The 25,920-nt window shown below is 32.1% G+C and overlaps 4 protein-coding genes across 4 annotated transcripts; 1 reads left to right on the top strand and 3 right to left on the bottom strand.

The window, feature by feature from the left end:
* Positions 1 to 3,441: 3,441 nt before the first annotated feature.
* On the bottom strand, positions 3,442 to 6,728 carry LOC129301151 (uncharacterized). The gene is made up of 5 exons (XM_054939721.1): positions 6,351 to 6,728; positions 5,491 to 5,651; positions 5,149 to 5,188; positions 4,381 to 4,483; positions 3,442 to 3,834 (listed from the first exon to the last, which is right to left on the bottom strand). Exons 1-5 carry the CDS (start codon positions 6,657 to 6,659, stop codon positions 3,728 to 3,730), a joined length of 720 nt encoding a protein of 239 aa, XP_054795696.1. The 5' UTR covers positions 6,660 to 6,728; the 3' UTR covers positions 3,442 to 3,727.
* Positions 6,729 to 9,225: 2,497 nt separating this feature from the next.
* LOC129301150 (uncharacterized) lies at positions 9,226 to 15,641 on the top strand. The gene is made up of 8 exons (XM_054939720.1): positions 9,226 to 9,534; positions 9,763 to 9,919; positions 10,898 to 10,983; positions 11,679 to 11,791; positions 11,895 to 11,960; positions 13,461 to 13,564; positions 13,770 to 13,835; positions 15,018 to 15,641. Exons 1-8 carry the CDS (start codon positions 9,440 to 9,442, stop codon positions 15,384 to 15,386), a joined length of 1,056 nt encoding a protein of 351 aa, XP_054795695.1. The 5' UTR covers positions 9,226 to 9,439; the 3' UTR covers positions 15,387 to 15,641.
* Positions 15,642 to 16,510: 869 nt separating this feature from the next.
* LOC129301152 (protein MIZU-KUSSEI 1-like) lies at positions 16,511 to 17,987 on the bottom strand. The gene has a single exon (XM_054939723.1). It carries the CDS (start codon positions 17,509 to 17,511, stop codon positions 16,801 to 16,803), a length of 711 nt encoding a protein of 236 aa, XP_054795698.1. The 5' UTR covers positions 17,512 to 17,987; the 3' UTR covers positions 16,511 to 16,800.
* A 3,263-nt stretch (positions 17,988 to 21,250) lies between these two features.
* Positions 21,251 to 21,832, bottom strand: LOC129301149 (uncharacterized). Its single transcript, XM_054939719.1, has one exon. The coding sequence runs from the start codon at positions 21,801 to 21,803 to the stop codon at positions 21,513 to 21,515; it is 291 nt and encodes a 96-aa protein (XP_054795694.1). The 5' UTR covers positions 21,804 to 21,832; the 3' UTR covers positions 21,251 to 21,512.
* Between the last annotated feature and the right edge of the window lie 4,088 nt (positions 21,833 to 25,920).

Below are 25,920 nucleotides of genomic sequence, written 5' to 3'. Positions count from 1 at the left end.
AGAGAGAGGACGTTGGAGGGACGGAGGCTAGTGCAGATCCAATCCAGGATGGGGCGTGCGTCTTCGTACTGAAAGGGCCATTCAAAGCTATCAGGGTCCAATCCTTCGGCATCTTCGAACCCCAATTCAGCTAACAAGGAGCACAGTCTTGCCCCACTCATGATGTCAATGCTTGTCTCAGGATTCGTTGTCTTCGGCTCGCTCAGATCTCCATTTCGAAGGAAGACGACGTAGAGGAAGATTACGGTGCCGGCCTTCACTTTCAATGCGAGAGTGATGCTCTGAGTGGACTAGGCGGAGGTCCGGGCCGGGGAAAATGAAGTTGAATTAAAAAGCAACTTAAAATTACAATATTGTCCTTCTACTGGTCGGCTCATACAGCATCAAATTTCGATTGGTTGGTCTTCAATCTAGTTAAGCAGCAAGGAAGACTTATTATCTTCCTTAACCTAGCTTGGCAAAAAAGAAATCTTGCACTTCACAAAGGGATTATTTCTCATCCAAGGGAAGTGGTTAAGGAATTTCAACAATTGTGCTTTTATCTTTTGGAAGTTTGTGTTTGAATCGGTTCCAATAAAAAGAAAGATAATGCTTCAAAAGTTTGTGATCTGGGATGATGCAGAATAAATTTTCTCTGAGAAATCCTCACCTGCTTTGGAGTATAAAGATGAAAAAATTCAAACAAGGTTGTAGCACCTACTGTTTTGCTGCAATTTTCATCAATTCTGTGTTCATGTGAAGCTTTCTTTAAGAGTAATCTTCTTACATTGAGTTAAATTGTTTCAATCTGCTTTGCTTTTGAGGTATGCTAACCCAGATCAAGGAGCAAATTCAAAATAGGGCCTCCAAAAATATGGTCTTGCATTTCAACGCTATTGAAGGAAATTATTTCAATGCATTCTTCGAAAACATTAATTTTTATTTTCGCTAGTGCAAAACATTTACATGGTTGCTAACTATTTTTCTTTCGTTTCATTAATGTTTCTTAGGATTTAGAACTCTTCACTCCCCCATTATTGCAAACTAGGTACTGTAGACTAATTTCATTTTATTAATTGATCTTTTTTATCAAAAAAAATATATCAAATATACATGTATCAACATAAAATATTAAGTTTATTCAAATTAGTTTATTTTTTTGGGCTTTAAAAATATGCTGGTTATTTTTCTAGCTATTTAAAAAAGGTATTAGCATGCCAATGAATGTTAATCCAATTGCTAAGAATTTGATTCATAATCTAAAATTATAGATTTAAATCTATTATTGACATGAAAGTTTTATCGGTAACCAATCTTAAAATATTTTGATGAAAGTGAATTCTTAAAATTCAATTTATCTAAACTTTGGGACTCAAAAATAAAACAAATTAAATAAAAAATATAACTTTCTATTAAATATGGAGAAAGTTAAAAGTTATTCCTTATTTTATAAAATTAATCATATATTACATTTTTTAAATTTTGGTGAAGTAATTAGAAAAATTTAAAAAAGCCTAACCACGAAGTACACGCAGTGGAAGGGAATCTTTCCAGCTCAAGCTGATTCAGTCATTAACCTACAATTAAAAAAAAAAAATCATCTTTTTTCAGAAAAAAAAAATCAATTCTTTAAAGTTCTTCTTTTCATGTTCATATCTATAAATTTTAGTGAAGTTTTTATTGTTGGTATTTTTTTATTTGTTTATTTTTATTAAAATATAAAAATTTCTCCCTCTTTCATAAAAGGATAAACTTCACATAAATTTATAGATTTTAATTTCAACGAATTTACATTTAAAACCCCATCACCATTTTGAGAAAAATACGATTTTAACTTCCCTTTGGTAACTTCATATTTGTCCCCATGTGGATTGGCACTGTGTTTAACACAATACTTGACAGGAGAAGAATGTGGAGGGTAGGAGATTGGAAGAAAAAAAATAATATGTAAGACCCACACATTTTTACTTTCGAATTCTCTCCAAATATAGAAAGATTTGAAAAAACAAACTCAACTTTCAAATTTATTTTGCATCTTTTCATTTATTACATGTTGCCTTGCGCCATTTTCTTCTTAACGTTCTCTCATAAATTAAATAATTTAAAAAATAAATTAAAATTGGACAAAATAATTTTTTTGAGAGTAAAAGAATTTACAATTATATTTTTATTTAGTCAATAATGTATAATAAAATCATATAAATAATATGTTGAATTATTAAAATTTATCATATATAAATATTTTTTATAAATAATAAAATCATTATTATTCATATAAAATTAACAATTTTTTTTCTTCCAATTTTCTCTCACTTACCAAGTATAAAGAGAAAAAATTACATCATTCCACGTTTCCCTTCTATCCATTTTCTTCCCTCACACACTCTCTTTGTTTTTCCTTGCAAACCAAGCTTAGCATAAGGGTCTCATTCAACTTGGTGATATAATCTAGACGATTTATATTGGTAATCATTACAATCTTTACGCCCCTACTTGAGTTGGAACCTTGCATACTCTATTTGGATATAACTTTCCGGTCAAAGCTAACATTGTTTGATTTAAAAATTTAAAAATTACCATCGCAGTAACTTTTAGTTTCTACAAGCTTTGGCTTGCTTTGGCCAAAAAAATTAACATCGCAAAAGTCCATCTAAAATAAGCTTGCCAGTCCTTTGTTTTTTTTTTTTTTTGGACCTGAAAAGCTGTTGGTCCTTGAAGCATAACCATAACATCTTTTTGCATTTAGGAAAAAGAACATTTGAACATTCATTGTCCCACACTACCATCCTCCCTTTTCCACGTGACCCCATCCATGGTTTCAACTACACATCACCTATCAAAATCTTGACCATTTTAAAAATTATTTCATTTTTCATTTTTCTGAAATGATAATTAATTTGGCAAAAAATACTTTTAGATCTTATCCCAGTCTTATTTGATCCCTATTTATTCAATAATTTCCATTATAAATAAAATTAAAAATAATTAACAAAGAAATTTATTAATAATTAAAAGAAAACTTTTAAAGATAGGATAAATGTCAATTTTGCCCTTAAAATATAGGTCTAGGAGCATCTTGAATCCTAAGATCTTTTTGATACAATATTCTCCTTCAACATTTGAAAACAATCCCCACCATTAATAAATGTTAACTTTGATTATTAATTAACTAGAAAATTAACTTAGTGAACCTTGGTTCGGGTATAGCAAGTTGCACAATACCAAGCAAACCTTGACTCAAGGGATCAGCGTGAAGAGCACCTCTTATCTTTAGTGTTTCCATTATCTTAATGCCCCCGCTTGGGTTATAAGCTATAGCCACATAGCTCAGCAATTCTCTAACAAAGTTAGAGCCTTATATACTACATATTGTATTCAATACTATACGATCTGGCACTCTGTTCTTTATAAGATGTTCTCAAGTTTCTAACTATTTATGCATAAAACTTGAGAAAAACAACGTCGAAAAGCCAATCTATTTTTATTAGGCATGCAACTCGATTAAAATGCTTACTCTCTCTCTCTCATTTTTTTAAACATATAGATCATATTTCCATTCAGATCACAGTTTTTCCTACTCTCAGAGGGCCTGGGAAACCCACCATCATGCATTTTGAACAAACCATCAGAAACTTGTAGAAGTTACTTTAGCAGCAGACTAAGCCACAAATGTTGATAGTAGGACTATCTGAAGAAGGAAGAATGATTGCACACCCGTTTCACGCTGCAGAATCTGATATGTCTACTCTCAACTCCTTCCATTGTGGCTAAAATATCGATCAGCATTTAGTGGCTGGTTCCAGGAATTTGCATCACGTGTATCAGACACAGCTCCACCATGCATGGGCGCAAAAGCTGCATTGAGATACACTAAAGTTAAAAGAGCACTAAACCCAAACTACAACATAAACATGGAAAAAAAATGATAATCATTTCAGAGTCTCTTGACTCACGTGGAAATGGAAGAAATAGCATGTACTTATCAATTAGGGTTATTAAGAAGTAACATTTCCTTATTTCCACTTGACTTCTTGACAGTGTCAATTTGAATGAAATTTAAAGGCTCTCACCATGTTTATATAATTAGATTGTTATATCAGTTATGTAGACAAAAGTAATAAAACAAAATTATAAAATAATGGCTCAAACACATCCAACCGAGTCAACTGTGAAAGCCACTAATAAAGCCACAGCAGGGAAATTGCAACAAATAATTTGAACATTTTAGAAGACTAACAAACTTCGAGCTTCAGGAAGAAAAGCCTAAACAATAAGAAACCCACACTGATAAAATAAGACTTCCATAGGCAATGGCAATTGAAGAAAAGATGTATATAATCTTGAACTTCATTATAATTGGTGATGTTGGATCACAAGCTGATTAACTAGAAAATTGACTACCTTTATCTCTCATTCTTCTCTCTCTGTCATACTCAAATTTATCCCGAATAAAGTTGACTTTTTCCCAGGTATCACCTTGCCTATTTCTTCCAAAACTCTGGTCCTGCATTAGACATAGAGATAATTGACAAAATTACGCACAAATATAGTGTAACATTTATACAACCAAGAAGAATTAGACAATCAAAAAGTGAAGACCAAAATGGCATCATAGTTTTGCCTAGTTCACCAAGGTACTGAAGGCGGCTAATAGTGATATACCAACATTAATATGCTCTAGGACTCTGAAACAAAAGCTGATTCAAGACCAGAAAAAGAGATGTTTAATAACACATTAACATGTTTCAATGACACGTCCACCAATGGAAACAAATCCATACTTATTATGGTTAGAAATTGCTCAAAATATATGTAAAGTAAAGTAATCCAACATTCGTCAAGTGATCTCACAAAGACAGAGCTGCAACACCAGATGCCACTTCTCACCCATTCTAGGCGGCAGACATGGAGGTCCATCATGTCGCAATGAAGATAGGGTCAATTCAAGAAAAACAAAATCCAAAAGCAAATCCATTTTTATGCATAAAACTCAAATGAAATAAAAAATTCAAGTAATTTTTTATGGCACTTTCTACATTGCCTCATCAATGAGGCCAAATCTTCTCATAATCACAAATTCAAATGGCAAGATTGTACAAGAGCGAGAGATGACAAAAAATTATCAGAAAAAATCATTCTGTGTAGTAAATTTAAAACATTCAATTGTACCTGACTATGCTGCATGTGAGGCACATGAGGCCTCCTATTCCTGAAATGGCATAATATAAAACACCAGAAATCAGACACCATCTAATTCACATGGTTGACTTAAAGTTTAAACCATAAATTAACCCACAAAAATTAGATAATACTGTCAGATAAAACCTTAGAGCCAATTGTCTGATAAAAATTGATCAGTACAAGTTTGAATGAGTTGCAAGCCTTTCCTTAGCAATCTATTTCAAACAACATGTTTTCTCAAACTCATGCATGTAAAATTCAAACCGTTTTATTATCTCAGAAGAATTCAGTTTTGACCCATAGCAGGAAAAGAAGATATGTCAAACACACCTGTAAGGGGAGAAATCTTCATCATCATCTTCAGCAGACTCATAGTTTGCATGGTCTTGAGCAATTTTTTTAGAGTAGCCCTCATCCCAATAAAGTCTCTCCCAATTTTCCCTTAGCTCATTATATAATTCCATATATTTTTTGCACCATGGCTCGTGCTCCTTTCAGTAAAATGGAAGTATTTTAAGACAAAATAAAGGAAGTTTTGAATTCCATACCATATATAAAAAGAAAAAACGGAGGTGCAATTTTAAAGATGTTTGCTATAAGGTTCTCCAAACAAAACATTATTTGTCTGTGTGGGTGTGTTTTGGCACAGAACAGTAAATGACTGATTCTTTCAACCTGAAAAAGTTATGCATACATTATATTCCCATTAGAAAATATCATAGCGAACGCCTAGACAAAATTACCTAAATTTTGTCCTATAAATCATAACCAACACAAAAAATATCATGACAATTCCATAAAGCAAGTCAATGACACATGAGCATGACATACTCGTCCATCACATTTCTTGTATTAAGAAGGATAATGACCATGTAAACCTGAAACTAAGCATACAAAGGCAAGGCAGTGATAGAAGACAAGTTTAAACATGTCTCCATTCGTCCATAGAAATATATACAGGCAATTTGATTTGGGTTTATCGTATATCAATTTTTTCCCTCCAGTACTGAAGAAAAGTAAATCAAATCCAGAATCATAATCAGTATAAGAATTCCGTTACTTATTTGCTTATTGTGGTTTTTAAAAGAAACCAAATGACATACTCAAACAGAAGGAAAATCACAACAAGAGTACTAGAATATCTAAAACAACATTCTCTTTTGTCTAATTTTGAATTAGCAGGGGCTAACCGACTCCTTGAGAACCAGGCGAGTCCTTCGCATGAACTGCTCCCTCAGCTGCTTCCGACGCTTATTTGGGATGTTCTCTCTGGGGATAACAAAGCGCTCGCGCAAGGGCACGTTATCGCCTATCTCGTGCATTTCGCCGTCTACTATCCACCACTCAGACTTCCCCTCCGCCTTCTGAAACGGCAGCGGCGGAGTCTTGGACCGCCGTCTAGATTGACCGCCGGCGTAGGCTCTAGAAGACCGGAATTGATAACCACCGCGGCCGAGGCATGGCACCACGGCTTGAAGTCGTTTCGTGAGAGAAAGCATGAAGGGTGGAAAAGCCAGTAACAGTCGTCTCTCTCAGTGCTGCATCCGGGTCGGATAGAGATGTCGATACCTTCCAATCTTCCATGGGGCGATACGGGTCGAATTCAGGTTTGTATGGGCCCGACCTCGTTTGTATCTTTACGGTATGTTTGGTTAGAAAGGAGTGGAGAAATTTTAGGCCTTATTGATAGCTTAGAATCATAAAAAAGAAATAAAATTGAATATAAAATCTGTTAACATGTGATTTTGGTATGAAATAATTATGATTCTTTGGAATCTAGATTCAAGAAAATTTAGTAGAATCTAATTCCATCACATGCATCATGAAATCCGATTTCATAGTTCCCTTTCTTCAGTTTGCCCCTTCTCCCTCCTCCAATATAATTTTTTTTAATTTTAAAAAGGGCATTTTGGCCTTTTCTTATTTTAAGTACTTATATTTTATTAAAATTATATCAAGATTCCATCATCATACCAAATACACTTTTAAATCTAATTCTATTCCGATTCCAATTCCAATTTTAATTTTAATTTTATTAAAAACTCTTCCATCATACCAACATGTTAATGTAGCAAAGGAAAGAGAGAAGAAAGGGTCTCCCAATTTGAAGAAAAGATTTTGGTTTAAAATTTTTTTTCCCTCCACCTTACCAATCACACCAAACAAGTCTCCCCTTGTTTGGTAAAGGGGGCTCCTCCCTTCCATCCAAACAAGGATAACATTGCAATTCTAATTGAAAATTGATTTCAATATGTATATATCTTTGATTAAATGTCTTACTTCCTCTTATATTTTTTTTTCAATGATTAAAAAATTGAATTGAATTGGATGGTCAAATCAATCGAATTGTTGGCCAGTCAAGCTAACTATTTGGTCAAGCCAAAAAAACGTCTAAAGAGTTTAGGCCGGATTGGATAGCTTTGGACCAGTAATTGAACTAGAAACCAAGATCAAGCAAGGGATTGGGTCTTGTTTTTAAAAACCGAACAATGACTTTTCAAAAAACATACCCTTTTTGTTTTTTTATATTTGTTTATCAATTTTTAATATTTTTTTAATCATTTGATATTATGTTATATTATATAACTTGTTAAGTCATGATAAACTTAAAATATTTAGTTTTATTTTTAAGTTAAATAGCAATTTTATATTTATTTTTTATATTTAAATTATTATATATATATATATATATAAATTTTTAATTTAATTATTACGTTACTAGTTCAACTATTAGTCCAACCTGATTTGACCATATAAATTATGAACCACTAGCCTTTCTAATTTAATTTGGTATGCTTATGAAAACATTGCTTTTTTTAAAGGAAAAAATGATAATTAAGTCCTACAAGAAAAAATTAATTATAGTTAGATTCTTAACAAATTTTTTTAAAAATAAATTATAAATATTGATTTAAATAATTATAAATTTAAAAGTTTTTATTACATATGTGATATTTAAATTCTAAATATAATATTTAATTTATAATTTAAATTTTTATTTATAATTTTTTGAATTAATATTTATAATTTATTTTATAAAAAATTGATCAAGAACTTAACAATTATTAATTGATTCTTTTGGGAGTTTATCGTCATTCTCTTTTTCTTTAGTCACATCTTAAAAGTTTTTTTAATATAAGTCATTTTCTTTTAGTTTTCGTAACTTTAAAATACAATTTTAAGAAATTTAAAAGTATCATCCATCAAACTTTAAAAATAAATAAAACATTTTAATTTTTATAAAAACTCTCCCTAAATATCAAATTACCTTTTTTTTAAATTTAAGAAGAAAATTAAAAAATAATTTAATTTTATGAAATTATTATTATTCATTAGAAGTTATTTTAAAAAAAAACCTAGAGGAAGTTATTTTATTTCGAAAATTACTCTTTAAGCTATTTAGGATAAGTTCGGAATTCAGATGGTAAATTTTAAGATAGAGAGTGAATAAAAATTAATAGTTTATCTTCAGATGTCACGAAGATGAAAATAGTTAATTAAATAAGTTTTTATACTTTTGCATTTGTTCAACCTTAGTTTTGACTTTTGATTTTGATAGCATTACATTTATGATTTTTCTAAATTTCTAGTTTGGTCTTTACAATTTATTACTCTCTCTCTTTAAAAATATAAAGTCTTTTTAATCGAATTTCATCCTTTAATAAAGTTCTTACTTATTTTTAAATTAATCTTATCTTTTTATATTTATTTTTATTAACTATCATATAATAAATACAAAGTCACTATTAATAGGAGCACTTAAAAAAAATAATAATTATACCTCAAAAAATTAAAAATATTTTATATTTTTAAATATTTAAGTCCTTTAAATATGCTTTATATTTTTTATTGGAGAGAGTATTGTTTATTTTAATTGATAGTTTGGTCTTTCTTTTGACCTGAAAGGAAGTTTGGTCCCTTGTGGATCAGAATTTGGAAGTTCTCTTCAAATTTACTCCAAAATTGGAGTATTTTGTTTTACCTAAGGGTTTTTAAATTTGTCTTTCATTTCCAACGATCCTGATCCCTCATTGCTTGGAGAATCCGAGCACAACGACAACATTTGGGTCTTGGAGGGTGGGACACGTGGCAGTAGGGTCCACAAGAACTCGAATCTACAGCGATTTTCATCTGACGGTCTACGGTGAAGCACCAGAAGAATGGCGGAGCACCTGGGTCTTCTTTCTGACTTCACTCCCTTCCCGCCTTTATTCAGTTGTCCGAAGGAACACTTTCCGAACAACCTTGGAGAATCCTAATCGTTTTCTGAGGCGAAGAGATGTGTGGGAGAGCTCGTTGTACTCTGAGAAACGACGACTTCCTTAGGGCTTGTTATCGCGACAATGGTCCTGTTCGTTCCGTCAATATGGACCGGTTGACTTTCTCTTTTTGTTTATGCCGATTTTGCTTTGTTTTTTGAATTGCAAATAATTGTTCGTTTTGACTATTTTTGCAACTGAATAGCCAGTGAAGGAAAATGGAAGCTGGGGATATTATGTTAACTGTCACTTTTGTGAATTCACTTCAAATGGGTCTTAGTTTGATTTCGAACTCGCCCGCTATCGAGCGAACTTGTAATATTAAATTTGACTGCGTGCTCAGGTATAGGCCATCATATAATGTGTCTCCGGGATTTAACGTGCCAGTTGTTCGTAGAGAAGATGCATCTGATAGCGAAGGTTGTGTTCTTCATTGCATGAAGTGGGGGTTAGTTCCCAGTTTCACCAAGAAAACAGAGAAACCTGATCACTACAAGATGGTAAGTTATAAGCTAATATTTCTTTAATCTGGTGAAATACGGGCAGTAGTAATTTCTATATTATTTCAAATGGGAAGGTTATTCTAATACGCTTTCTTCCTTGTAATAGTTTTAGTTCAATCTCAAACCTTCTTGTCATGACTATGTATTTATTTTGCAATATTGATGCCTTATACGAGTAAGGTATATGCACTAGTGCTTTAGCAACTTTACTTCTCACTACATCAATTTTCTGATTGTTTGTTCTGAATTATTTTACTTTATCTCTCTAGATATTCTAGAGAAGTTTGCCCATATAAGCTCAAAGTTGAGAACATCTTTCTTATGATATATTGGTATTTGCCCCCTGTTACATAATTTGACTTACCCTGTACTGGAAATCCATAGGTCTAGCAGGGCAATCGCGTTTTCTTTTGAATTTCAAGTTCAACTAGCCTGTCATTATGTCCAATTTGATGCTTAGTGGTCATTTAACAGTGAAGAACAAATGATGGAAATCGGTGAATCCATTTCATACATATGGTTGGAGGGGTAGGAGAGAAATCTCTAAAAATCTTTTTTGTCATTGTGAATGAAAAATTTTCACAATGGAAAGTAAGAAATGCTTATATTTTCCAATAATATTGTCAGCCTCTTTATGAGGCTTCATTTTGTTCAAATCGTTGCTAAGTAGCTTCCATGTTTATAATTTTAATCTATGCTTTTTAATTTTTTTTCCCTTTTTTCCCTACAATCTATGGCCAATTTGTGTTTTTGTCCTTTCTTGCATTTGTTGTCAGGAAACTAATCAACTGAGTGTGATGCCTTGTTTCTTAGAAATATCAGTTCAGTAAAACAATGTAGCATGGTTCTAAAATTTCATGGTACATGTATCAGGGTGTTCTTGAACAATCTCTAGAGTTCTTTAACTTTAAGATAACTATAAACTATACCCCTTGAGTCCTGTGTATTGATATCAATGGGTGTTATGTGTTTCAGTTTAATGCTCGGTCTGAATCTGTTGGCGAAAAGGCTTCATTTCGCCGCCTTCTTCCGAAATGCAGGTGCCTTGTGGTTGTAGAAGGGTATGTTTAGCATTATAACCATTTTATGATGCATTCATTGTTGTTAGCTATTGCGTGAATTAGAAATGATTCCTATTATTGAACTTTTCTTTCAAAATCCTGTTCCTGTTCCCTTTAAGGCTTTTATACTGTGGGATGTATTTCAAATTTTGAAGTGCATATAAGATCTAGTTTTATCAGTTGTCTTTCAGGTTTTGCAAGTATAATCATAGTTGAAGTTGTAGCTGGGTCAATCTTATAGATAATTTTGATATTCATAGTTATAGTCCCTGAGCTTTTTATTTTTTCAGACCAGATATAGTCTTTGAGCTGAGTAATAGACAATAGTGATTGGAATGCATTTCCACGGTTTGTGTGTCCCCTTTTTTTTCCCTTTTCCCCGGCTTGTTGGCAACATAATGATGTTAAAGATGAATCTTCATGGGAAATGATTGTAAGGAAAATTTCATTCTGCAACCTTTTATATTTGAATGCATAGGTAAAAAAAAAGTGAGATTTGAGGTAAGAGTCTAATGTTTATTTATCAATATTTAACCAGAAAACAGAAATACAAAACATATAATTTACACGAATAAAATTAATGTTGTGAAAGTAGATATATTGAATGCACTCTCTACTTCTTTAGCATTGTTGTCAATTCTGTTTTGATAGTTCCATTCTGTCAACTGAGACTCTTATATGCATGTATATTTAAGATTTTATGAGTGGAAAAAGGATGGATCAGGAAAACAGCCTTACTACATTCACTTCAAAGATGGACGCCCTCTTGTCTTTGCTGCTCTTTATGATTCTTGGCAAAATTCTGAAGGTAATATTCCTGCAGAAAGATGAAGAGTGGGATTTGCATTTTACCACTTGAAAGTTAAATGCTGCTTGCTATTGGTTGAAGATGGCAATATTTTTTTGTGCAGGTGAGATGCTTTATACATTCACAATTCTCACGACCTCTTCATCTTCATCCCTGCAGTGGTTGCATGGTAAGTGGCGACTCCACTCTTGCATGTTCAAATGCCTGAATAAATCAAAAAGAATCCCTCATACATGTATTATCATTTGAGTAGTTGAAGGAATGCCCTAGCATTGCACCAATTTGTCCTCTGCATGAAATTTTTATCATAAAACATTTCATTTGCTCATGAAAGTAGTGGAGGTTGATTCTCTTGCATATTATTCTATTTATCCAAACAATTTTTCCCGTGCTCTATTATCTGTGGCACTTTCTGGTGCTATCATACTCTTCATATGAATCTATCCTGCTTAGATATTGTGGTTGGCTCCAATTTTATATATATATATATATATATATATTTACGTTTCATACATATTTCCTCAACTTATAAATGAATTAGATAGCCTTGACAACGGCAGTGCAGGACCATTGCAAGCCAGCAATATTTTTATTGTAAGAAAAAAGTAAAGAGATCAACATTTCGATACCAATATTCTTATCTGACTCAACTATATAATACATGCATTACATAAATGGGGAAACTATTATGATGGTTTAGTTTCTGGCCTCAAGAATACAGAATGGATGCAATGATCGGAAATTGATTGCAAAGGAAATAGCTCAGGAAAAATTTGTTTTTGTCCAAATGTAAGGTAACATGTAGTTGTAGACGATAGCAATTAGAGAAATGTTGATAATGAATTACTTGCTTAGAATGCTTTAAAAAGTATATCTTTTCAAAGGTTGGAACATATCTTTCTAATAGATTTTAGAGCAGGAGAGCTGAATAAGTGACTAGTAGATGATGGGCCCAATGATATCTACTCTGGCCCCTAGTTGGGAATGTTTACGTTAGACTAAGAGATGATATCAAGGGTGGTGGCTGGAGGGTTGGGGAGAAATCTCTAAAAGTTAAACCATATCACATGAGACATAAGGTGTTTGTGCCGAAGGAGAGCGTCTGGATCGTTGGAGGAGTATATGGATTAGCTGATAGGATGAGAAGGGATAGCAAGATTTCTGGAGAACATGGCCATACAATAGCCTTTTGCTTACTTCTACCTTCCATTTTGCTTCTTTCTCTTGTAATTCCTTTGCCAGAAATTCCACCTCTGTTCATAGAGAAGGAACTATGGCTTTCAACAAACTATACTGAGAATTTGGACGATTCCATCAGTATATCTCCATTGTGCTTATTGCATTGTTTAGGGTTCTTATTCTTGGAAAATTCCATGTACTTCAAATGACTTTTTTTTTTTAAATAAATGGAAAATGTTTTGCATATATTAGGAACACAATAAGGCAAAATCCTGTGTACTTTGAAACCAATGGATGTTACTTAATCCTTTGGTTTTCATGATTCTGAGTTACTTGCATGCCTGTACATATATTGATTTACTTGTACCCTTGTCATAAGGAAATTTTGTGTCCTTTCTTAGATCTTTTACCAAATGAGGATAGCTGTCTAAATTATTGCCTTAATAACCGAGTCTTACGGAGGTTAATTATTTTTAATGTGTCTCTGTAGATAGGATGCCTGTTATTTTAGGTGACAAGGGTTCTACTGATACGTGGCTAAACAATTCTTCCAATTACAAGACAGTGCTCAAGCCATATGAGGAATCTGATTTGGTATGAACTTTTGAAATGAGAAATTGAGGCAATAAATGATTTTTCAATGTTTCTCTTTCTTTCTCTCTGTTTTTTCTGTTTTGACATCAAAGCTATGAAATTTAGTTATTTATTATTTTATTATTATTATTATTATTATTATTATTATTGTTATTATTGTTGTTGCTGCTGCTACTATTGGTTTTCCAAATTCTTTAATCTGCAGGCGTGGTATCCAGTCACCCCTGCAATGGGCAAGCCATCTTTTGATGGGCCTGAGTGCATAAAAGAGGTGTGGCCCGTCAACTTCTGTTTGATATGAAGATTACTAGTTAGAGAAAGCTCCTAGAATTGCATATGTCAAATATGGCTCGTAGTATTGGATCCAAACCTATATAATTTGGTAAATAAGGCACCTAGAATTGAATCCAAACCTCATTTTGGCATTAGATTGACTACGCTTTTATTTGTAGTGTTTTAAATTTTACTTTTTTAATATGGCAAATTGAAAGCTGTGAATTACCGGATGTTGCTCTTTATTGTTCTTTAAAACAGAAATTTGCTGAGGGGGAAAGTTTTGGCCAGTAGTTTGGTGCGTACAGGTCATCCAGAAAGCTTTAATGACAATGTTTTTGCCGTTTGATTAAAATAAAACAAAAAATATGCCAGCTTTTTTCTTTGTGGCACTATTTATCTTGCCATTGCCCATTGATGTTTGTGGGACCCATGTTATAGTTGCAAGGTATCATGCTATTGCTTGTACATCTCTGAACGTCACCTTTTTTTGGGTGATTATCTCTGAATGTCACTTTGATGCACATATCTGTTTACGTGTGTTACAGCGATAGCTTAGATGGTTGGGTGAGTAGGGATTTGGATAGAGTTAAGTTTATCATTCTTATCCTTAGTATATTAAACTAGAAAACGTCCCAGCATTGATGGAGGAACAATGACTTATAGTTCCACATAATTTAATTATAATCTATCATCAATTGACAATCATCGATATCAATCAATATATATATATATATATATCGTAATCAAGGGTACTGTTTATTTTACTGTAGTTTCTTAAAGATTCAAAAGTTATAGATTCCCATGCGATTGCACAATGTGTCTCGTTTTAATATTAAAAACGTAGCACTATCTTCCTAAACTATCACAGAAAGTAGGAAAATATTGCAAGTTAATATCTAAAAGCCATGTAGTTATCTTATTACTTGTCATGCAAGGTGAAAAAACAGGAAAGATGATAGAGAAGACATAATGTATCATGTGACAATAACATGACTTTTAGAAGCTAGACTTAACTTATATGTAAGGCTATCATTTTTTTGGATAATACATAGCACAGTTATTGTTGGGGAAGTTGCGTGTAATTTTTTTTCCCCAAAAAGTAAAAGGAACATAGTCCCAAGTTGATTGATGGCATGTAGGATAAATATTCAATTTATCATGTTCTCATGTTTCTCAGATTCAACTCAAGACAGAAAGGAATGCTTCAATTTCTAAGTTCTTCACAAAAAAAGGAGCTGAAAGGAAAGACTCAAAGCCAGAGCAGAGAGTATCAAGTCATGAACATGTCAAAATTGAAAATCTGCCGAAAGCGACGAAGGAGGAACCTGAAACTGAGGAGGGAGATGATGAGAAAAAGACCAGAGAATGTAACTATGATAAAGATGATGCGGCAAAGCATCAAATCAAGCGTGATTATGAGGCTTTTAAAGAAGATTCAAAGCCAGCTTTTCATGAAAGCGCAAGTCCAGTGAAGAAAAATGCAAAAGTGAAGAGTTCTGCGGATGATAAACAATCATCCTTGTTTTCATACTTCGGGAAATGCTAATCTAGTTTGCTGTTGTGGTAAGACTTAGATTTCTATGTTTGTTCTACTAATGATGTAAACCATGAAGTGACGTTTTCTTTAGGTTGGCGTAGGCACATTAAGTAACGCTTCATGCTATCTATCATGTTCCCTAATCTCACTGTGGAGCTTCTTAACCTGTGGATAACATTCGAGATCTGACAGAACTGTTTCTTTTCCCCACTCTTTTGTTGGCTCAACGAATTTTCTAAGTTGTTATCTCCTATTGTATAATTTTGTTACAGTTTTTTATGACTTTAAAGTATGTAAAGGATGGATCCCGGAAAATATTCCTAACAACGTAACTGGCAGGTTATTCATAATAATTTTTAGAATTCTTTGTCAAAAACCGTACTTGTTTTTCAGTAATTTTGAGGAATTTTGTGTAGGTTCTTTAATTAATCACGTAAGAGTCTATAAAGATTCGTGAGGTAATATAGAAGGCATTAAAACTGACGCAAATACAAGTATATGACAATTTAAAAAATTAATATAATTTAATGTGCTGTATTTATATCTAGTAATTAAGTATGCATCTTATATAGGGACGGCATTTATGCGTGCATAGCTTTTGAAAGTCCAATAAAAACATGTACTTTATGAGAGGGAAAATATATTATAATTTTTGGTTCATGAACTTGATTTTAATTATCTACTCAGCTCCTGATTTTTAATTTGTAACAACTCAATTTTTATAATTCATCAACTCAATAAATTATAAATATTCAGTTGCACTAAGTTAAAGTTAACTAAATTAATAATGAAAAGAAAATTCAAAAACTAAAAGTTATATAATCTTGCTATAATATTATATGCAGGGTTTTCTCAACTCAAGAAGTTTTATCCTCTGGAATACGCACGGAAGGTAAAAATTTGAAAGAATCAGACAAATACACAAAAAAGAAGATTATCAATATATAGATATTATGACATTTTGCATGATCCGCCAAGGGACACCTGAAAGGTTACAGACAGCAGTTAAAACTGAAACTAGAAGGCAAAGGAACAAAGACAAGGCCACCTACTGTTGACGATGAATTTGGCCTTGAATATCAGTAGCAAATGTATATATGCAGTATGCAAACAGGAATAAAAGAGTCAGAGACTGGAGGGCGTGATTCCTTTGATTAATATTATACTATATCAGCACCCTGAAAAAGACGCAGGTACTGAAATTCAAATTCAACATTGAACTAGTCAAAACACTGGTTAAAAAATTAATAGTCAAAAGCATAATCGAATCATATCAAACCGATCATAAACCAATTATTTTATTAAACCGACAAAAACACTGGTTTAATGATTTCATGATTCAATCAGGCGAATTGACCTGGATTTCCGTACTATAAAAAAGACAAGACTAAGGAATTGGAGTTGTAATTATTTAATCAACAACCTAGTGAGCTCTAACAAAGAAAATACTGAACTCTGGGCCTTGGGCACCATCCGGGTTGATCATGTACAGAGTTTCAGAGTCCTTAGAACCAACCACCCTCTGAAATCTTGCCCTCATATATGTCAATTCCCCATCTGGACTTTCCTTCTCTGAAGGACTTGGAATAACCCCTGCGCCCATGGAAACGCCTCTTAAATGCTGCATCACGTGCATCTCATCTTGACTCATCTGCTTCCTCCTTATGGAGTACCCTACTTTCCTCCCATTGCAATAGACTGCCCACACAAACTCCTCAAACAGCTTCTTCTTCGGGGTCTTTGTCTCGCTCTCCAATGCGATTCTCAATATGTCTGACGCCATTTCCTTGTTCAGAGCACTCGTGTGCATTGGTAGCTCTATGAAGAAGAACGGCAAGCAGTGAGGATCCTCTTGTATTGCCAGGCTCACCCTTCCTTTGCGGTATCCAAAGATTGTGCCTGAAGTTGCATTGTCCTTGATCATAGGCTTACGTGGTCTTCCCAAAAGTGCCACCATTTTGCAGCCAGATGTCAACATAGGGAAGAGCTTGAACATTTTTAACAGCCCGCCGGTGGAGAACTTGCCGCCACCGCGGCCACGTTTCTCCCCCGACCTATGATGGCTGTGGCGGAGCAGGGATTCCATCACTGGGTTTTCCATGGGGTAGCAGGGACTGGATTGCACAGAAGACATTATAACTATGGCATGTCACATATATTAAGGTTTCAGTTCTCAGAAAAAGAAAAACAACAGACCTCACAGCTCAGAGTCAGAGAGTAGAGGGATACATATAGGCTCAATAGAGATGGGTCTGGCAAGTTAGGAAGTTAGTTGATGATCACTTAATTGAGTTTTTTCTTGGAATCTATCCAGTGGGGCAGTGTAAGAGGCCTTTCAAATTACTTTAAGCGAAGAAAAGAAGTGTGATTAAAGGTTGACATGACCAAGTTTCTGAAATAGATGGGGGCTGGAACGTGATAAGGTAAGGGGAGGCTGGACCACGAGGTGTGATTGTGGGGACATTGAAGGAAAAAAAGTGAGAATTTTTCTCAGAAATGGATTAGTTTGTTGGGTAGGCATGTGGCTTAACATCACTTTGCTTGATGCTTTTAGAAACCCATCACAAACCATCACTAATTATTGAGATGCAGCTCATCCTCCCCCTAACATTTCTACGATTGATGTGAACACCATGGAATCACTTTTGCTTCTAAGTGACTCTCCCTTTCCTTTGTCCCCTCTAGTGGCTCCTTTTTAATGTGTCAGACCAGAGGTCATTCTCAGGAAGGTGTGCGTTAGGCCGTAGAAATTGTCAATCAAGCGGCACTGTAAATTAGCTTATGATATTGCAGTGTGGAAAGAAAAGTCTAGAAAGTAAAAAATAAAAAATAATCTCCCAAACACTTCATCGTCCTCCTTCCCTCAAGATTTTGCAGTGTCGTGAGAGACTCGGTCTATGATAGCATACATATGGGTGTTAAAAATCAAGTTTCAGGACTTATTCCAATTATGCAAGCTTTCTCATACCCATTTGTTTAATCCAACAGCCAGTTAATTTTGTTGTTTTGCGGAGATTCAAACCTCGAAGGCGCCGAACATTAACGTTCTTCACAGCTGCAGGTTTTGACATCAATCTTCTAAACGGCGCCGGTGAAAATCAAGAGCTCTGAGTTCAATAAGTGAGGCGGACGAAAATCACGCAGATGGAGGGAGAAGATGAAGGCTATCGGAAGAAGAAGAGAGTGCTCTGAAGCAGTTAAAGTCGTGTTTGTTGAATGTTGATTAAAAATATTTACCGTTGGATTTAAACAATCATTGGAATCATAATCTATGTGTTTATTTAATTTAAAATGATCATCAAATCTTTATATATATATATATATATATATTTTACCGAATCCATGGAATGTTTTTCTTTTTCTTTTTTTTTATGAATATCCTCTTACCATTAAAAAAAAAATCTAATAATACGTTTTTCATTAAGGATATTTTTTAATTCATAATTTGTAAATTTAGATTTTTTATTTTTAAAAATTTTCAGATATTATGTTAACAATTTTTACTCATGCAATATTGACATTAATTATTACTTTTTTAAAAAATTATAGTTATAAATGATATTTAAAATAATAAATTTTAAAATAAAACCTACATAACTTCAAATTTCAACGTGTACTGCGTCACAAATTATAAAATAATTTTGTGCATGTCGTTATCTAAATTATTTTCTTCAAACTAATATTATATTTTTATATTTATTTTTATTTAATAGGGCATTTTACTTTAAGATAAATATAAAATAATTTATTCAAGAGGGACACTTTTAAAAAAAATAATGATTACACTTAAAAAGATTAAAAATATCTTATATTTTTTAACATTCAACTCCTCAAAAAATACTTTATATTTTCTAATTAAGGGAGTATATTTAAAATTGTACAAGTGAAAAACTATAAAATAAAATAAATAATTTATATTTTCAAAACCTAATATATAAAAAATTAAACAAAAATAACTTTTGGAATAATGTTATAAAATATTAAACTATAAAATAGAATAGGTTGTAATGTTGTTTATATTTCTGACATAAATAAGTTGTTATGTATTTATATCTTCTGAGTATTACATTTACAAATATTACCCAGCATCAATAGAGAATTAACATACAAAAGATAGTATTTTTTTTCTTTTGGTAAATACAGGTCTAGAACAGATATTCAAATAATTAGAAAATAAAGAAGGGGAGACTACAACACTAAGCCTCACAAAGTGGGATGTTACAACCAATAAGTCATGATAGACCGGATCTGAAAAGTTAGTTATTTATAACTGTATTGTTATAATTGTGGTACCTAATTTCATTGTTATAGTCTTTTTATTAAGAATTATTTATAAATTTTAAATTTGGTCCAGGGCTAAAATATAGTATTAGTATAAATTATGAACAAAATTTGCTGATCTATTTGGAAATTTGAGGTTATCCCAACATATTAAGCTTGATCAAAGAAAAGGATCTGATTTTGATGTGGCATCACGATTGTTAGAACGTAGAATCTGTTGTTCTCACTATTTAACTTTGAAACCAAACAGAAGTTTCACTGTGATTTTTAGCTTTCTCTCTCAAAGAGCTTCAGATGTAACTTCACGACTAAATTGGCAAGTACGACACATCAAGCTTTTTATAAAGTATAAGTGCTTTCTATTCACGATGGAGTGACGAATTTTGATTGTGGATCAAGCAAAATATATGTGTCATATCCTAATCAGCTAAGATACAATAAGTTTCTTGCTTTCTCCATAAACAAGTTTTGATCAGATGTATGCATATCTTTCCAAATAAGCTCAGGCAATTGAATCTGTCACATTAAACAACTAATAAAGGTGGGTTAAAATCAAGTAGTGATCCTATCACCACACCAATAATTGGAAGGCAAAGACAAAAGGACTTGAGGTTTTGATAGTAGTAGATCTTGGGACCATTCATTGATTCCAAACTCCCCACTCTTACATGCTCTCAAACTTGGCTGAAATTCCTAAAATATATATATATATATATATATATATCTAGATGAATTGAATTTTGAGGGCTCACTAACATCAAGACATGTCTTGTGATCAAAAGAGTGTTAATAAAGATACTTACAAGTCACCTACTAACAAGATTGTTACATCAATAGCAGGGTTTAGTTCTATAATTTTGTGAATTATGTGTCAAGTCTTTATCAATTGAACTGATTTTTGTTAGCAGTGTATCTTGATGCTTCGTGTAAACAAAAAACTAAAAAAGCCACTATTGCAGGCCTTATGTCCCTTCCATACAATTCAACCTCACACTTCAAACGTTTTAATTTAGATCATGATCGATCCAGCTACCCTTGACTCTATTCAAGCACAATGTGCATTTTTTCTTTTTCATCAGGCTCATGGCTGACACCTAAAAAGTGTGTGATGAATAAAAATGCTTACTAGCTCACCAATGATGCAATGAGAAATTTACAAATATTAATCTACTTGATGAGAATTTGATCTATAATTTACAAGATAGCAATATCAAGTTTTATTGTCCATGTGAAAATTTTATTAATAAATTATCTATAAATATTTTTATAAGTATTCACTGAAAGTATAGTCTAACCCAGGTGATCAGTCCTTCGAACCCAACATCTAAATTTTTTAATATAAAAAAATTGGGAACAGAGGAAAACGAGTGGCACGAAAATTAGAGATGTTAAAATCAAAGAGGCATGTAGCATATGTTAGCAGCTTTATTTCCCTAACATTGTACCATGGGAATGCCGACACTGGTCCTTTCTTTTTCACAAGTCGCATGATAGGTTCCCACTTGGCCATGGGTTCACTAATTACTCAAATTTGGTTTGGAGATTATTATTTGATTATATGATAACCTTTAAAATTGATTATTTGATGTATCCAAACATGCACTGAGATTTATGGAAGAGAAAGCTACCACGTCCAAATTAATAGTGTAGCCTCCATGGAAAAATTAGAAGAGAAGAAATACATTCCTTTTTCCTCTAAGAGTACTACCACAAACTTTTACATGCTGAAGACAGTACAAAACCAAAAGAATAAACTTTGAAGGTTAATATATATATATATTATGTCATCAAAACTGAGAAGCATTATCATTTCTGGGTTTCTTCTTCTTCCTCCTTAATGAACCTTCTATTTAATCAACAAAGAGGAAAGAGCTGGGGACGCAGTAATGGCAGATACCTATAATATGCCTCAATGAACTGTCCCTTGGGAGCAATCTCCATTATCATCTTCTTCAACATCCTTATAGGACCCATGACCCCCCACTGTACAACCGGCCGTGATCCGAGGCAGAAAACCCGCCGTCGATTCCCCAGCCTTACGGTGCAGCCTCGCCGTCGCCGGAGCCGCCTCCTGGGAAGACACCACCCTACCAACAATGTAGAGTTTGAAATCATTGATATAGTGTTACCACCTCTCTTGAGCATACTATTTCTTCTGGTGATGATAATAATGTATATGCCTGATTTACCTGATACAGAATCGTTGTGTGCATATATAGGACGTGAAAAAGATAGTTTCTTGACAATGATGATGATGATGATCAGAATGGAAGCAATGATAACAATCCTAATGCTTTAGGAATAATTCTGGAGCGCATTAAAGTAAGGCCTCATCAAAGAAACTATATATTAATTCTTGTTCTTCTTCTTTACTTGTTTAGGGCTATGGCAGTCATCATGATGAAGCGTAGGCTCGGGATCTTTTAAAATCAGCTTCGAGCCAAAAGGAAGATCGCAGATTGTTTTATTACTCCCTGTATATTTCTGTTCTTGTCCCAGAAGCTAATAAGGAACCAGACCGTTGATATAGTTCTTTTATGAATTAACTAATGGTTTTCATTAGCTTCTATGAATGATAGCTTCTATATATAATATAAAATTTATTAAAAAAAATATTACTCCATCCTATTTTATAAAATATTTTTAAAGCCATTTGTTATCTCAAAATACAAAATGTTTTTAAAAAATTCTTTTACTACTAAAAATATCTTTTAAAGTTTATATAAAAATTAAAAGTATTAAATTATTTAATAATTATGTATACTTTTATTTAAAAAATATCTTATAATTAAAACGAAGAACATATTTATTACTTATAAATAAAGTAGTTCTCAATTTTATATATACTAAAATATAGGCCGAGCCATATATTTACATATGGAGCACTTTCAAAATTCTCTTTTTTAAAAAAAATATCAGTTTTAGTTCAAAGTTAATTATTAATTATTTTATTATTGTGTGTTAGTTTCCTGAAATATTATTTCTGATCATTTATTGAAGAAACTACCTTTCCTCATATTTTCTAGACTATTATAACACTGTTTATCTATCATACTTTCTTGACATATGATGTTAACATATTTTTATAGGTCTTTCAGCCGACTGTTGAACTTAGCTATATATAACTAAATGTCATTCAAAATTTTAAATGCAAATGATTTTTATCATTGAATAAATAAATTAACGTTTCTTGCATTCTAGAAAAAGTCACTTGTGTGTCTTTAGTTATTATTTTCTTTTAAAAAGTAATGATGCCAATGATGACTTAAAATAATGTGTAGGTAAGTTCATATGATATGATGCTGCTTTTGACATATAATAATTAAAATATAATTACAATCATATGATATGAGAGCTATAATTACAGATTGGCATAGATGATACGTGTGCGCGTGTTTCATCGTTAAAAAAAAACTTATATTCAGTTAAAAAATTCAATTTTTTTTAAAAAACATGGATTGGTTGATCATGTTTGGGCCAGATTTCAATCGGAGATCTTCCATTTGGGCTCATCTAAAGCCCAACTCATGTCGAGCTAGATTTCAAGCATACGCAAACAATGTTTTGTTTTTCTTCTTCTTGTTTTTTTTTTTTTTAAAAGAATTGGTTCAGTGACTCGAGGTTGTGATTGCATGATCATAACTATTCAGGAGAGAAAACATACTATACATATTTATAATTTGAAATGTGATTCTCTTTAAAAAAATATTTTAATAACTATCTTCAATTAAACTCATAAAATAAACTATTTTTAATTAAACCCAACAATGCTTAAATTTACCTCAACAAAAAAAATGTTTGAATTCAAATTTTTATTATATGATATTTAAAAAAAAATTATTAATTTTTAAATTAAGTTGTCATGTACCTCTAACTAAGGATCTTGACTTTGCCGTTGTTCTATAAGGACAAGAAGCTTAGAGGAAAATTTTCAAATATAGAAATTTGAGCTAACTTAGGAGGTAACCTGATAGATAAACATAAAGGGAGCTGGAACCTAGCATTCGAAGATAATAAGAGAGTGATTTTTTATTTATATTTTTAATTCAAGAGTTTTAAGATAATTTAATTTTAAGTGGTCCTGACTTGTATTGTTTGAGGAGAATTTAATTATAAATTATAAATATTTTGAATCTATGATTGAATGGATATCTAAATTGAATTTGTGTTAAGTAACTTGTTGAAATTTATATTTATAAAACCCTTGGCATTACCAATTAGATTGATAACTGAGTTTTCACTATTAACTTAGTTTTCAATACGGTTAATGTTGCAAATTTGGGTGGGTTATGCCCTTTCAATTAAGTCAGTAAACTGTCTAATTTGTCAATTAGATTATTCTAAACATAATTTTCATAGTCAATTTGAACTAATTGTCTTGGTTTTTAATGGGTTTAATTGGCCTAATTCATGATGATGTATTACTTGGACCACTATGATTTGAGCTCTATGGCAGATTAAATGTTAGGCTATTATACTTGAGGGTTTCCTATGCTTCAATTATGTAATATAACTTTTTAATTTCATTATTTTATCATTTTCCCCTTATATCTAATTAATTGAATTGGGTTATGAAAGTTTATTCCATAAAAATTCTCAAGTTGTTCCATATATCATAATTAAAACAAACATTTCTTACTTTTTGTTAATTAATTCATGGCATTTGCATAATCATTGTAGCTTCTTGAATGCATTTAGTTAGTTTTAATGCGTTTAAGACATTAGCGATATGCAATTTAGTTTAGGTCCATTCCCTTACATCATTTAACACTTCAAATTAAAATTAAGAAAGCTCAAAACTTGCTCCTTAAAAGTAATGACCTAGGTCGATCCTAAACTACGCAACAAATTTAGACCTAGTTAATCAATAACAAACATGATTAGGGAGTTGAAATATTTTTAAAATGAAGAAATGTCTTCTTTGAAAAAAAATTATTTCTTATAAATTAAAGAATTTTTATAAAGGGTTATCTGAAGGAAGTTATGATCACCAAGATTGTGTCTCTCTATTTCTAAAAGCATCTTTGGGAGGTTTTAAAATTAACATGTGCCACTTGGTGAAAGGAAATATTACTTTAAAGAAATTCTGCATATTCATGAAAAGTTATTTTAAATAACTCTTGTTTAATATATATTATTAGACTATAGTGGTTCATGAAACCAAATAGACCTATGACTTTTAAGTAAAGAGTTTATTGTGCAAGGTATCACTTCATTAATAAAAAAATACCCCTCATCATCATTCATTTCTTACATCAAAATATTCAAATTTGTTGCTTTTGTTTTTTAGTGCATTGGAGATAAAGTCAAATTATTGTTCTGTAAAATCTAGTATTGATTTGGCTTGAGTCTCGGAAGTGAAAACCATGCTCAAAAGTTTTCGTTTTATTCTTAAAAAAATTCATTATCAACACAAATCTGCACTGAAAAATTAAAATAAGTCGAAGCACATTAAGCATAAAGGAAAGTATTGCTCACGCTTTGAGGACATCACACACACTTTCTTTTTCATCTCATTTCTTCTATTCTTCATAGTCATTCCCACTGAGATAAGGCCCCATGGGGGAGCTTTGAGGTAGATATAGGTAATACTCTCTTCATATTAAATTATAAAATATTTTTAGAGAAAATTTTACATATTACTAAACCTCATTAAATACACTTAACAATTTTATCTTTTCAAAATAAAAATATAAATTTTTTAAAATGTTCATAATTTAATATATTAAAAAGAGAAGTGATGTAAATTAATTATAGAGAGAGAAAGGATAATATTATAATTAGTGCTTTTAATAAAAATTTAATTTGCTCAAAGTGTCTTATATTTTAGGATGAAAAAACTCCTTCAAAAGTGTTCTGTAATTTGAGATAAAAGGAGTATAATATAAAGAGGCAGTAATAAAGGAATAACTAATAATAGTACTTGTAGGTAAGAGCTTGGTTTAAGTGAAGATAATATAAGAGAGTGTGATGTGAAGATTTACTTTAACATTTGTGGAATGGTTCTTTCGGCCACAGGGGAAGAAGATAAGGATTTAGATTTGCGAGGGCATTATTATTGGATTGCTTTGTCAAGTTCAGAAGGGACTCTTATTATGAGAAAAGCCTGGGCCATAGAAAATGACCCATATGAAGCACTTTTTGCCCAATGGAGGTCATTAACTAGGGCCTATTTGGCCTAAAAACCTCAATAAAGAAGAGTGTTAGGGCTGAGTCAAGCCAGCTTATTAGGCTTTTCTTTCAAGAGATTGGACTTGAAATA

Source organism: Prosopis cineraria, unplaced genomic scaffold, assembly GCF_029017545.1.
Source record: "Prosopis cineraria cultivar Desert tree isolate PC_DT_omini unplaced genomic scaffold, ASM2901754v1 PC1923, whole genome shotgun sequence".
In the NCBI taxonomy this organism is placed as follows: domain Eukaryota; kingdom Viridiplantae; phylum Streptophyta; class Magnoliopsida; order Fabales; family Fabaceae; genus Prosopis; species Prosopis cineraria.
Note: the sequence above shows the minus strand (reverse complement) of the source record. Positions and strands in the feature narration are given on the sequence as shown.

What these genes read in the sequence shown, in the direction of transcription:
- LOC129301151 (XM_054939721.1), bottom strand. Translation starts at nt 6,659, where the DNA reads ATGCTTTCTCTCACGAAACGACTTCAAGCCGTGGTGCCATGCCTCGGC. An exon ending in GCCTGGTTCTCAAGGAGTCG is followed by an intron (nt 5,652 to 6,350) that starts GTTAGCCCCTGC and finishes TTTTACTGAAAG; the next exon opens with GAGCACGAGCCATGGTGCAA. An exon ending in GAGAAGAATGAGAGATAAAG is followed by an intron (nt 3,835 to 4,380) that starts GTAGTCAATTTT and finishes ATCTCAATGCAG; the next exon opens with CTTTTGCGCCCATGCATGGT.
- LOC129301150 (XM_054939720.1), top strand. Translation starts at nt 9,440, where the DNA reads ATGTGTGGGAGAGCTCGTTGTACTCTGAGAAACGACGACTTCCTTAGG. An exon ending in CGTTCCGTCAATATGGACCG is followed by an intron (nt 9,535 to 9,762) that starts GTTGACTTTCTC and finishes CTGCGTGCTCAG; the next exon opens with GTATAGGCCATCATATAATG. An exon ending in AACCTGATCACTACAAGATG is followed by an intron (nt 9,920 to 10,897) that starts GTAAGTTATAAG and finishes TATGTGTTTCAG; the next exon opens with TTTAATGCTCGGTCTGAATC.
- LOC129301152 (XM_054939723.1), bottom strand. Translation starts at nt 17,511, where the DNA reads ATGTCTTCTGTGCAATCCAGTCCCTGCTACCCCATGGAAAACCCAGTG.
- LOC129301149 (XM_054939719.1), bottom strand. Translation starts at nt 21,803, where the DNA reads ATGCTCAAGAGAGGTGGTAACACTATATCAATGATTTCAAACTCTACA.